Source organism: Nelumbo nucifera, chromosome 5, assembly GCF_055504915.1.
Source record: "Nelumbo nucifera cultivar China Antique chromosome 5, China Antique-T2T, whole genome shotgun sequence".
NCBI classification, from domain to species: Eukaryota; Viridiplantae; Streptophyta; class Magnoliopsida; order Proteales; family Nelumbonaceae; genus Nelumbo; species Nelumbo nucifera.
In genome coordinates this window covers 51,407,046-51,419,765 of record NC_142653.1, presented here as the reverse complement: position 1 = coordinate 51,419,765, position 12,720 = coordinate 51,407,046, and the positions used below count along the sequence as shown (strand labels likewise).

The 12,720-nt window shown below is 35.4% G+C and overlaps 1 protein-coding gene across 11 annotated transcripts; it reads right to left on the bottom strand.

Annotated features, from left to right (window-relative positions):
• Window positions 1-6,484: 6,484 nt before the first annotated feature.
• LOC104596689 (ATP-citrate synthase alpha chain protein 1-like) lies at window positions 6,485-12,127 on the bottom strand. 11 transcript variants are annotated; one of them, XR_016075904.1, is made up of 7 exons: window positions 10,639-12,123; window positions 10,393-10,474; window positions 10,011-10,109; window positions 9,070-9,426; window positions 8,894-8,980; window positions 8,584-8,678; window positions 7,604-7,986 (listed from the first exon to the last, which is right to left on the bottom strand). XR_016075904.1 is itself a non-coding variant. In XM_088887041.1 (6 exons), the coding sequence occupies exons 3-6, from the start codon at window positions 10,081-10,083 to the stop codon at window positions 7,069-7,071; spliced, it is 345 nt and encodes a 114-aa protein (XP_088743167.1). In that variant the 5' UTR covers window positions 10,084-10,109; window positions 10,393-10,474; window positions 10,639-12,119; the 3' UTR covers window positions 6,485-7,068. The 11 variants fall into 11 exon arrangements, 3 of the variants coding, with proteins under 3 accessions (XP_088743167.1, XP_088743168.1, XP_088743169.1); XR_016075905.1 differs by having other exon boundaries at window positions 8,898-8,980; XR_016075903.1 differs by having other exon boundaries at window positions 8,584-8,672; window positions 8,898-8,980.
• Window positions 12,128-12,720: the final 593 nt, after the last annotated feature.

The following is a 12,720-nucleotide window of genomic DNA, read 5'->3' as shown; positions in this document are numbered from 1 at the left end:
TCAACATTTTTCAAAAATTTCTAGCTTGGGTGTTTTTTAGTAATTTTGTTATTTTTAATACTAAAATACTATGAATTATTTTTCAATATTTTTCAAAAATATTATTAATATGCAATACTTTTTTAATTATTTTTAGTATTTTAATTATGTTTAGTTTTTTTTCAAAATTTTTTGAAATTTTAATTAATTGTTGGTATTTTAAAACTATCAGCTAATATTTTTTATTAGCATTTATTGAGGTCTTAACTCATAAATTATCTAATAATATTATTAAAACTATCGATTAATATTTTAATATTTAAATTTCTTATTTTTATTAGCGTTTGTTAAATTGGAATTTAAGTTGAATTGAAACACATTTTTATTATTCACTAAGCTTTGTTAATATTTATTTTTAGTGAAACTTGTGTGGATTTCTAAATTAATATTTTTTGATTGTTTAACCTCAACCTATTTATATTATTTGATTTATATCATGATTTTCAAAACCGGACTGGACCAGAAAAACCGAGAACCGGTTAGGTGACCAGTTCCGTTTTACCCCAAAACCGTTATTTTGCCATAAACTGTTATTTAATTCTAGTCTAGTATAAAAAATGTATAACATATATATATATATTAATATAATTTTTTTTATTTAAATATTATATAATAATATTTACCATATATGCATATAACTTCCAAGTTGAGCTTATTAAGGATTGTTTAGCTTGGGCCCTATCCGATAAAACCATTATTGGAATCCAATAGTTTGATACCCAATTAGACTTTGGATATGATTATCCCTCATAATGTGTGGGCATGGTGCATATCTTATCTAGACCTAACTCAAAAGAAAATAATTGCTTGAGTTTGCAAGTTTATAGATCTAATGAGGTTAGGTTAAGTTATAAACAATTGTTACTTTTTATTATTAATTATTAAAATATTGTTAGCTGTTAAAATATTGTAATTATTAAATTATTGTATTTATTTAAAATACAATAATTTATGTAAATTATCATATTTTTAGAAATATTGCTAATTTATTGGCTAAAATGTATTAATTAACAATAATTTTCTAGTAATTAAATATAACTTTTTGGTAATTAAATGCAATTTTCTACTATTTATAGCTTAAATTATAATTACTGTTAATTATAGTTTTAAAATAATTATTGTTAATTATATTACTATTAATAATTAAAATACATTATTTTTCATTATTTTTGCAATAAAATACAAATAATTTAATTTTTTAATTATTTTAATTGAACTTTATGTTTTCAGAATTTTTGGATTTTTAATTAATTTTTGGTGTTTTTTCATTATTATTTAGTAATTTTTGCATATGAGTACTTTTCAATATTTTTTGTATTTTTATTTGCATTTGCTTTTAGTAAAAATAAATTAAATAACTAAACAAAATACCATAGTTAATAAAAATATAGTTAATTTTCAATATTTTTCAGTAATTTCTGGCTTGGGTGTTTTTTAATAATTTTTGATATTTTTAATAATAAAATAGTCTTAAATGTACTTTTTAAAACTGTCAATTAATACTTTTTATTAGCATGTATTAAGGTATCAACTCATAAGTTATCTAATAATATTTTTAAAACTATCAATTATTATTTTTATATTTAAATTTCTTATTTTTATAAGCATTTGTTAGGTTGGATTTTTAAGTAGAACTGAAACACATTTTTAATATTTACTAAGTTTTGTTAATATTTATTTTTAGTGAAACTTTAGTGGATTTTTAAATTAACAACTTTTTGATTGTTTAACCTAAATCTATTTATATTATTCGATTTATATCATGGTTTTCAAAATCAGATTGAATCGGAAAAATCAGAATAAAAAACAGTATTTTTTATTAGGCTATTATTTGATTTATATTACGCTATTAATGCTCTTTCATAATTAATAATTATGCTATTCATCATTAATATAAAACAATATTTTTTATTAATTACAGCTAACTCGTAATTAATTACAATATTTAAATACGACTAACCCATGGATTCTAAATGGTTAACCCATGAGATACACGGTCCAGGTCTATATGATCCGAACCGGGTTTCCGTAAACGGGTAGAATACGACCCGCTTACTTCATCTTCTCCGCCTACACAGTAAAATGGATCCTGTGACGACCCGGAACATTTTTTATGACTTTTTTTTTCGTTTTCTTTTTCGGATTTCTTTCACTTGTAATGGGTCGGTTTGATTTTATTTGTAATTTTTGATATATTTTTTACCAGAAAATATTAATGGTTGAAGAAATCGCACTTGTTTTTTTGTTGTCGTAACTTTAACTCTAGAGCCAACTAGAACCTTCTATTTTTCACCAGAGAACCAACTTGAACCAACTTCTGTTCTTCACCGGAAAACACACCTGAAGCAATACACTACAAAAAAAACAGGTTTTAGTTGGTAGTCTAGATTCGTCGACACAAATTTCATGACCGCCGGCATTGACTTAAGCTGGCGGTCTTTCTTTGCTGGTATAGCCACCGTCGGCAAAAATAAGGACCCCCGCAATATCTGCATAAAACCGTTGGCGTAGGTGGCACTAATTTAGGCCATTGAACTGAAGCATTGCCGGCGGTTTGTCAAAATTGCTGGCTTATCCCTCCCTATACCGGCAGTTATACACTGTCAGGCAAAAGTAAATAAAAAAATCTTTTTAAAAACCAGCATTGGAAACCGCCCGTACAAATAAAAATAGACCGTTGACTAAATTTGAAATTGCCATTTGTGTCGGAATTTCTGAACCGCCAGCTTAGGTTTTGCCCAAATTGGCCAATTACTTGACGGCAGTCTGAACCGTCGGCTTAGGTTTTGCCCAAATTAGCCAGTAACTTAAGGCGACATTCTGAACTGCCGATTTAAGTTTTGCCAAAAATGGGCAGTTACATAAGGTGGTGGTCTGAACCGCTGGCTTATATCATATCCGATTGCCACACATATCTTTAATTATGGCTAAGCCGACAATTAGTTGACTGCCGGCTTAGAGCTATGCTCTTTTTTATATGGAAGCTTCCATATAAAATTTGTATTCTCTTTCTTTTTTTATTTTTTAAATAAAAAATTAAAATTGATATTTAAGACTTTTTTTTTTGGAAAAAATTAATGGGGAAAGATGCATTCAACCCCTTGCACCACAACGATTGCAAAAATATCATCCAAAATCCCAACAGGGTTAATCTCATGAGTACAACCTAAACCTCTATCTCTATATACAATAAAATATCTCATTTCAATGTAAGAAATGATTAAGTAAAAACAATATGATAACAACATAATATACAATTAGAAGCCAAATTTCTTTGGTGGACGAAATCCTGACATCGACGCCCGTTGTTGTTGCCTCGCCCTCCTCTCCTTCTCCTTGGCTTTGGTTTAATTTCCTCAAGTTTTCCATTTCTTCTTCCATTACTGTCTTCTCTTCCTTTTTGCTGCTTCTTGTGTTCCAACATCGATGTCTCTAATTCTTTCATTGAGAACAACATGGGGCCTAAGTCAGCCAACCGTTGTTCCCTCATGAGGAGCATCTTAGCAAGTGGTGGATTAGTGGGAACTCAACCACCTTCCATCCAGGATCTGTCAAATTGCCAACATATTGTTCAAGGCACCCAAGACCCATAGCTGATGCATGGAATTTAGGATATTATCCTGTGGAGGTGTGTCCATGAAATCAAAATCCAGTAATTTTCTATCTTAAAGGATTTAGGCAACAAAACTATATTGCCAAGATTAGTCCTCTGGATCTCTGTTATGATCCCGCGCGTAGGATCCTGTCACGAGTCGGTCCACGGTGCGAAAGCCCTGCTTCCCCTTGCGCCTTCCCTTGCGTGCAGACCCTATTGTGGAAAACTAAATGGGTGATTTGTCCAAGAGACCATCCGAACTCTCATCACTCTTTTCTTGACTGCGAAAATTGAATGCTTTATTTCAATTCGTGGCTCCTTAAATAGGAGCTTACAGAAGGAAATTCATAATTAAACTCAAACTCCAACTTGAACTCACCAGAGTTTGCTTGACGTGTCCAGATAAGGGTGGGCCCACCCCTATGAACTGTCGTGTGGGCCCCGCTTTGCTACTGCTGCCAGGTGCGTGCACACGACTCATGGTGTCGTTGCCGCGCGATGCGTGCGCACAGTGCTGCTGCCACGCAGTGCATGCACGTGGCTCATGGTGCCGCTGCCGTGCGGTGCCGATTGTGTGCTGCCGTGCAGTGCGTGCGGTGCATGCTACTGCCTGGCGGGCGGTGCGTGCCTTCGTGCGGCGCTGCCGGGCGGTGCGTGCTGCGCGCTGTCGGACAGTGCATGCTGCGTGCTGCCAGGCGGTGCGTGCTACTGTGCGGCGCTGCCAGGCGGTGCCTGCTGCTGTGCAGCCAATTGTGCGCACTGCTGCCTATGATTGCGCCACAGTGCGCTGCCAGTTGGTGTGCCCTTGGAAGACAACTGCTCCATATCGCCCATGACGTTTGGCTTTGATACCAATTTGTTATGGTCCCGCGCGTAGGATCCCGTCACGGATCGGTCCACGGTGCGAAAGCCCTGCTTCCCCTTGCGCCTTCCCTTGCGTGCAGACCCTATTGCGGAAAACTAAATGGGTGATTTGTCCAAGAGACCACCCGAACTCTCCTCACTCTTTTCTTGACTACGAAAACTGAATGCTTTTTTTCAATTCGTGGCTCCTTAAATAGGAGCTTACAGAAGGAAATTCGTAATTAAACTCAAACTCCTAATTACCTACTCCTATTGGTAACACACTCTTACTTAAGATAAGATAACGATAAGGATAAGATAAGATGATGAATAAAGGATAAGATAAAGATAAGGTAAACTGGCGACGAGTTTGCTTGACGTGTCCAGATAAGGGTGGGCCCACCCCTATGAGCTGTCGTGTGGGCCCCGCTCTGCTGCTGCCGGGTGCGTGCGCACGGCTCATGGTGCCGTTGCCGCGCGATGCATGCATGCAGTGCTGCTGCCGCGCAGTGCGTGCGCATGGCTCATGGTGCCGTTGCCGTGCGGTGCCGATTGTGTGCTGCCGTGCAATGCGTGCGGTGCACGTTGCTGCCTGACGGGCGGTGCGTGCCTTCGTGCGGCGCTGCCGGGCGGTGCGTGCTGCGTGCTGCTGTGTGACGCTGCTAGGCGGTGCCTGCTGCTGTGCGGCCAGTTGTGCGTGCTGCTGCCTATGATTGTGCCGCAGTGCGCTGCCAGTTAGTGTGCCCATAACAATCTCTGGCACGGGATTTGGAAGCATCTCATTTTGGTAGGCAATCTCTGTACAAACAATAGTAGGTACCTGGCCCTGTTCTTCCTGCACGGCCAGCTCGTTGATCTGCAGCAGCACAGCTAACCGGAAATACTTGGAGGGAATCCATACCCATTCTTGGACTGTAAACTTTCATCGTACCATAACCTGTATCAATGACGTATAAGATACCATCCAAAGTTAATGATGTCTCTGTAATATTGGTAGCCACGAGGCATTTTTGAGCCCCGTCTTCGGCTTTTTGAAAGATTTTGGCTTGCAAATTAATCAGCTGGCAGTTGGGAGTAAATGGGTAGTATCGACAGTTTAGAGACACCCTTCTTGGTGCTAGAGGTAAGCTGCTCCATGCGTTGTGCAAGTGCATAACATGTTGCATCAATTTCATCTTGGTCAGTCAGAAAGATGAGAATATCACCAGGTGGGCTTGTGATATGGACAGCTATGGCCTGCTTCATCTGTCATGTACTGTACAAATTAAAATGCCAGGGTTTGGCTAACAAAAGAAAAGAAAAACGAATATATGATTGGACTACATAATTAATTGGTTAAGCTATTCTATGGAACAAGAAAAACATCATCGTGGAACAATTTTGTCCCACAACAGGAATCAAAACTCTGAATGATAAACAATATTATGAAAAAAAAAAAAAGAAATCAGATCAGCTGATTACGTTTATATTGGTATTTGGCCCAGTCACATCCTCAAACCGAATAGCATAACCAACTATATCACCTAGCTCAGTTTCCATCTCCTCATTCATAGCTGTAACATGTCTTGGTTGAGTGCAACCAACAATTCCAGTAAGAGCTCAAACCCAAAATGTTTGTGTACATGTTCCTTTTTCATAATTAATATAATTTTTATTAATGTAAATCAAACTGCCCCAAACAAGTAGCAACCCAATAATTACAATACCTTCTTGGCTTGCCCAATACTAGTTAGAATTCCATATATTACAGCAAAATTACAAAGCAATTCCTAACCCTGATTCTACCCATTCCAAGAAATGGTCATGGGGCAAGAATAAAAAAAAAAAAAAAAGAGCTAAACAAAAACAATTCAATCTTCTAATGCTTTTCTCATTTCTTTTTTTTTTGACCAATAACGAGAAATTTTCAATAACTCTCATTTCTTCTAGTAATTAATCCAAACGAATGAGATACATCAGACTGGTTGTATGACATCAATTAGATCATTCTGATTTTGTTCAAGTAGATGGAAGAATGAAATGATTGGATCCTAATTAGGAAATTTGTACATCCAAAGAGCAAACCAAACTTCGCATGTGCACCACATGCATTGGCATCTTAACATGTTACAATTTGATGTGAAACTAAATTGATTTCCACAAAGACTAAGTGCTAACCTGCAACAATTCATCACGTATAGAATAAATTGGCAAGTATTGCCTCTGTTGGGATATGGACTTTGACTTTACAAAATCACTAACTGCTTCTCCCTTCTCTTTCATGTGGTGTGCAAACTTCCCATCCTCCTCTTAAAGTCGACTTCACCCTCTTCCCCTATTAACGTTGTATCATCATCAATCTGGTTTGAAAAATTAAAAAGCGACAGCTAAAGCACTAATAAATATAGTTGCAAAATGGTAAATAAAAATTTATAGATGTTATTCAAATGTGAAAGAAGCATGCATGCCTGTTCAGCTGTCTTTTCAACACCAAGGATATTGCCAAGTTTTGATCTTGCAAGCTCCCAAAACCGTTGGCAGGACTTGTTCATACTCTGTTTTTTCATGAATTTCTCAAACCAAAGAAGATCCTACGTGATATGATATCCATATCAGAAGTAGGATCTTTCAATGTCATTATAGGCTCTGCTTGCTTTGTGAAAACAACCCACCCATCCAAGAATGGAGGTTTTGTGTCTGCAATAACATACCAGCACAGATAGAAATATTGTTTTAGGTTGGAAAGACTACCTATTCTATATTTAAACATACTAGTTTCTTGGCCAATTCTGACTCTTTCTTTTGGAATGAAGGCTCATCCCAAAAGAAAAATGAGGAACTATCACCATCAAATATTGTATTACGTTCTTCTCTATCGTAGTTAAATGAAAACCAAAAATAATAAAGGTTAGGACAATTGTGTAGATATTACGTTCTTCTCTATCACTACCTTTTACATGTATTCTGTTTTACCAAGAATCAGGAATGCCATCTCCTGATTATGCACCATTAAAAAATCTGAAAAGCTGTTAGCTTTTTTCAGATTCCATTATTTTTCTGACTAGACTAGTAAACAAAACTTTCATAAAATACATCAGTGTCAAGCATACATTAAATAAGTAAGTTAAATCTGCACAGTTAACCAAGTAGGGAATAGGAACCAATTATATTGGTCATGCTTGTAAATATGCAATTAAGGTGAAAGGGGAAGGGGATAGGTACAAGGATTAGCCCGCCTAAGGGTTATATTATTGTACATATATCCAAGTTTTGGATCATTAATAAATTCTGAAGTTAAGCAGATATGCCAACAGCAGCATTAGTATACTACAAATGTACAAGTAGGATAGGAAGTTGGGAGTCTGAGAAGTTGGTTGACATAGAAAGTCCAGGCTACCACCCTCTTCAATTCTATCAAATCCACAAACTGCATTGGATGGAATATATTAAAAAGGGATGGAAGTTCTTCAGGACAATCCTGATTCAGTGACCCTTGGTATTTGTGTCTTCCCATGTTAACTCAATTACAACTGCAAAAAGTAAACAACTTTGGTTACACACATATATTTATTAAGAAAGATGCGACAAAGAAGACTGCCTTATTTTTATTGAAATTAAGTAGTTACGTATCATATGAATATAACAAGTACTACTTCACATGATATTCTCAAGCATTACATAATGAAGGTATGAGCTTAAACCTTTATTCTAAACCAAGAACTCCCTAATTTATCAATGCAAGTGTTAGTACACTAACTACTAACTAGACTAGTTAATCTTTAAAAAGTCGGTAGCAGGATACCATAATTATTAATTTAAGAATTTTAATTTTTGTATACCAGATAAAGTTCATTAATTCACAGACTTCATGATTAGCTAAATCACTTGTTGTACTGAAGTATATCCCATAGATGTAGAAGCTACAAAAATATCCATAGATCCATTATATGATGCTGAACTCAAGCATGAAAAAGAGGAGGGGGTTCAAGAAGAAAAATACTGATCTTCTAAAAGAATACACATGAAAGGATATTGTCATTATATTGCAAATGCAAAATGTTATTTGTTAAATGAACATAAGAAGAAGCTATAGCTCCATCCTATACCCAAGTTTAGAGAGTTCTTACATCAATAACAACTCTGGCATACTGCAACACCTCCTCCTCATTTGGAGCTCCACTGTATTCTGCATAGTTTCCAAGCTCCGAAGCATAACCTAAATCTCCAATGTAATTGGACAAAAAATATTGAAGAATTTTAGCATGCAAGTGGGAGAAAAATTGAAATTGTGGGATTTCAGCCACATGAAATATGAAACATTCCAGCAATTGAAAGGTGGGAAATGGTAGATATATACCTACCATGCACTTTTCAACCGGGCATTGGTAGATATATACCTACCACGCACTTTTCAACCGGGCATTGGTAGATATATACCTACCATGCACTTTCAACCAGCAATATGAAACATTTCAGACCACTGCTTACCATGCACTTTTCAACCGGGCATTGGTAGATATATACCTAGGCAATCAAAGAAAATGAAGTAGCATTAGAAGGACAAGAAATGAGAAAACTTACAATATCAGCATATATAACACTTGCACCACCACCTGCTACCATTGTCCAGATTCGTCCTTTAGGGTTCAAAACAGTGAACTTCAAGGACGTGCTCTTGCCTGCAATGTAACCCATGCATCAGTTCACAAATCTGCCTCTTATAACTTTTGAGACAAATTCTTTACTCTAAAATACACCCCATAATGAACTAATAGAATGTTAAAGTTCATGGAAGAATAGCAATCAAGAATTAAAAAAAACATAAACATGAGAGAATTAACAAAGCTTTTTGTAGGACTCAGGACTCTGCCAAAAGGTAGTAGGAACTCAATGTTGCCCCACCTGCAAAGTATAGCACAACTTTATATGATCAATACACCTTTTATGAACTCTCCAATTTTGTCTCGAACCTAAGCCAAGTAAAATATGTAAGTATACCTTAAGTGTGGAAGACAGTAATATGCTCAAAAACAAAGCCAACTAGAATACATTGTACATGAAAACTGTTGAAGACTCAAACAGAGAAATAGCTTCTTCAGTGATCAAGGGCAGAATACTTTGTACATAAAAAACTATCTCACACTATGCAGTAAACTTGGACCACCCATTATCTATCCCAAAATCTTTCACCATCCATTGCATGGTTTGAATTAGAGGGGCACCAAAAATCACAAACTCCAGCAAATTTAAATTAATATTTAAAATCTTTAGATAGATATTTTCTTTTATTTCTTTCTAGATCCTAAAGTGTTGGTGTACTAAACTGACAATGATTATTCATCATGTACTGCAGGCATCACTGGCCCTTGGTTGAACAATGGCATACAAGCAGGCCACATATGCACAGGATGGCATAGTAGAAAGATAAACTTAATGCCCAAAAAAAGATCATAAATCTCATGATAAGAATAGGCAAAGAAATTCCAGGTAATGCAATATCCATGTTTAATGATGTATCATTTGAAAACAGTGAAAACAACATGATTGAAAGTACCTCCAAAGGTAGTGTAGCAATCAGTGGGGCACATGCCTCTGATGTCATAGGCTTCTCTAAAAGAAAAATTCATTGCCCAATGATGGTCCTGAAGATCTTCTGTAAGAGTACACATGAACAAATACTAATCAGTAGAAAAAATTAAGATATTTTAACCTTATTCTCAATTTTGATCAATAACTATGACCTAAAACCAAATTCTTATAAACATAATACAACTAATAGATATGATCCAATGATGGTCCTAAAGATCTTCTGTAAGAGTAAACATGAACAAATACTAATCAGTAGAAAAAAAAATTAAGATATTTTAACCTTATTCTCAATTTTGATCAATAGCTATGACCTAAAAACTAATTCTTATAAACATAATACAACTTACAGATATGATCCTCTCCTTCAACCTAGGTTGTTACATTGCAGTAATTGAAGTGATCCCATTGCTGAAACTTAGACACAATTTTCTATGACAACAACAATAAGCAACCTCAGCTTTAAATAAACTCATCTTCATAAAGCTTTAAATAAACTTTAAAAAAATCTAACAGTCCAAGTTCACATACAATCAAGTTTGATTTGAGTTCAGTGCAAAAAAATATACTATTAGTCAAACAAATGTATTACATACCTCCAGGAAAGAGATTCTTTGACTTCAATACCTTGCGTGGTTGGTGAGCTAACAGCCGAAAGAGCACCGTTACTATCAAAAGCAGGGTAATCTGATGCACTCTTTTCAAGGGTTCGAAGAATATCTGAAACTTCACCAGTTTTCAGGGGATAAAACAATTGTAGAGTTCCCTACTTTCCTTCCGGTTCGTAATTGGTTTAGGAGAAATTGTAGAGTTCCCTTCCACTGTGGCATCTTCGTCGTCCCTACTCGGATCTTGATGCTATTGCCCCTCTAAATTCTCTTCGGAATTAAGAAAAGAAATCTCAGCTAAATCATCAAATATAAACTTCAGTTTCTTTTTGTTGGCTTCTACAGACAAAAGTTCTTCGAGCCGCTAACCATTCCCATCTCTATCAAAATCAACCTGTCGAGTATTCAAATTGACCTCCTTGTTCGTGGCTTCATAGTTCTCTGAATTGGTGTTGGAAGAGAAATAATAAGCTCGGTGAAGAGATCTTTGAATCGGTGGAAAGTATTCAGAATGAAGGAGACACAGTAGTACTTTGAATCGGTGAAGAGAGAAGAATAGGCTCGAAGAAGATAATGGAGATTTAAGGATTTAGTTCTCTAAATCAGTGGAGGAAAAAAAGATGTATATACTCAAAGAAGGAAGAAGATATACCATCGAGGTTCATGGAAACCAAGATATTCTAGCAAGGGATTCGTCATTCGGTATTAACGAAAACGACTCCCTTTCTTGCGCAACTAAACTGTTTTGGCGGGACCCCTAAAATTTTATCATCTATTTATTTTTTTTATTTTATTTGCAAATAACAACCATCGGGACACATGGTGCGGTATGTGACCTGTTTTACTTAAAACTTGACCGCCAGCCCTTGAACGGGTAACAATTTTTCGATTTGCCGATCATTGCTGACACTTACATAAGGCCGCCGGCAGAAAACCGCTGGCCTATTCCGTTTTTCTTGTAGTGATATGAGAACCATTAAACAAAAACCAAAAATAAATTTGAAAAAAGAAACCAGCAAACAAAACACATCTGTAAATAAAAAACGAACTCCAAATTAACCTGAAGAAACCCTCTACAAATGACCGACTGTGCAATCAAAAAGTGAACTCCAAACTTGTTAGAAATGGCACGTTCAATATTGAAGAGAAAAAAACAAAAAATGATGAAAAAAAGTAGAAAATGCGAACCTGAAATGTCTCTACAATATTCTCAGTTACTTGTCAACTCTGAAACGTCTGGTGCAAATTTGAAGAGAAATTTGGAGGAAAACACTAAAATTAACGTCTGCGACCAAAACGTCTCTGCTACTGGGAAAACGTTTGGAATACCTACGTTTCAGATATCTCATGCAGAAATGCTTGGGAAATCTAAACGTTCAGATATATCTCTTGATATCAGGTGGAATAAAAAAATTAAGAAAAAAAAAAAAACAGAAAAATAGAATGGGGGCTTTCATGCAAGGAGAGGCCTGCTGAGTATAGGGCAGGGAAAGGGATAGGATGCCCTCCCTGGAATCCACCTCATTGTCATTGAATTAATCAAAATATTAGTTTTTATAATTAATTTTATTTATTTAAAGTTAATCAATTTTTTATTTAAAAATAATAAAAAGAATAAAAATTATTAAAATTAAAATAAATTATTACTAAAACTAAATTTATCAAAAAATATTTATTCATATTAAATTAACAATAATTGTTTTTTATAAATCAACATTAAATGAAAAATAAAATTATTAAAGCTTTCAGATTTTCCAGATGTAATATTTATTCACTTCTCTCCTCACACTCTTTCTTCCACCTCACTTCTCCTCGTCTTCGTATCTAGAAGGGCATAATAGGAATTTAAAAATTTTAAATGAATTCATATGTAGAAGGGCTTCAGTATTGACCTTAAATTAATCAAGTTTGTAATTATCCCGTATGCTTTGGACGAAGTCCTTCTGCATTAAACTTTCTATCGTTATCTGCAGCGTGCTGGGGTTTGATTAGAGGTTACAGCGAGTAACAGACGAGCACGCTAACTCAAAACCTGTGAGACGTCGATTGTGGCTTGGTTTAAGGCTTAAA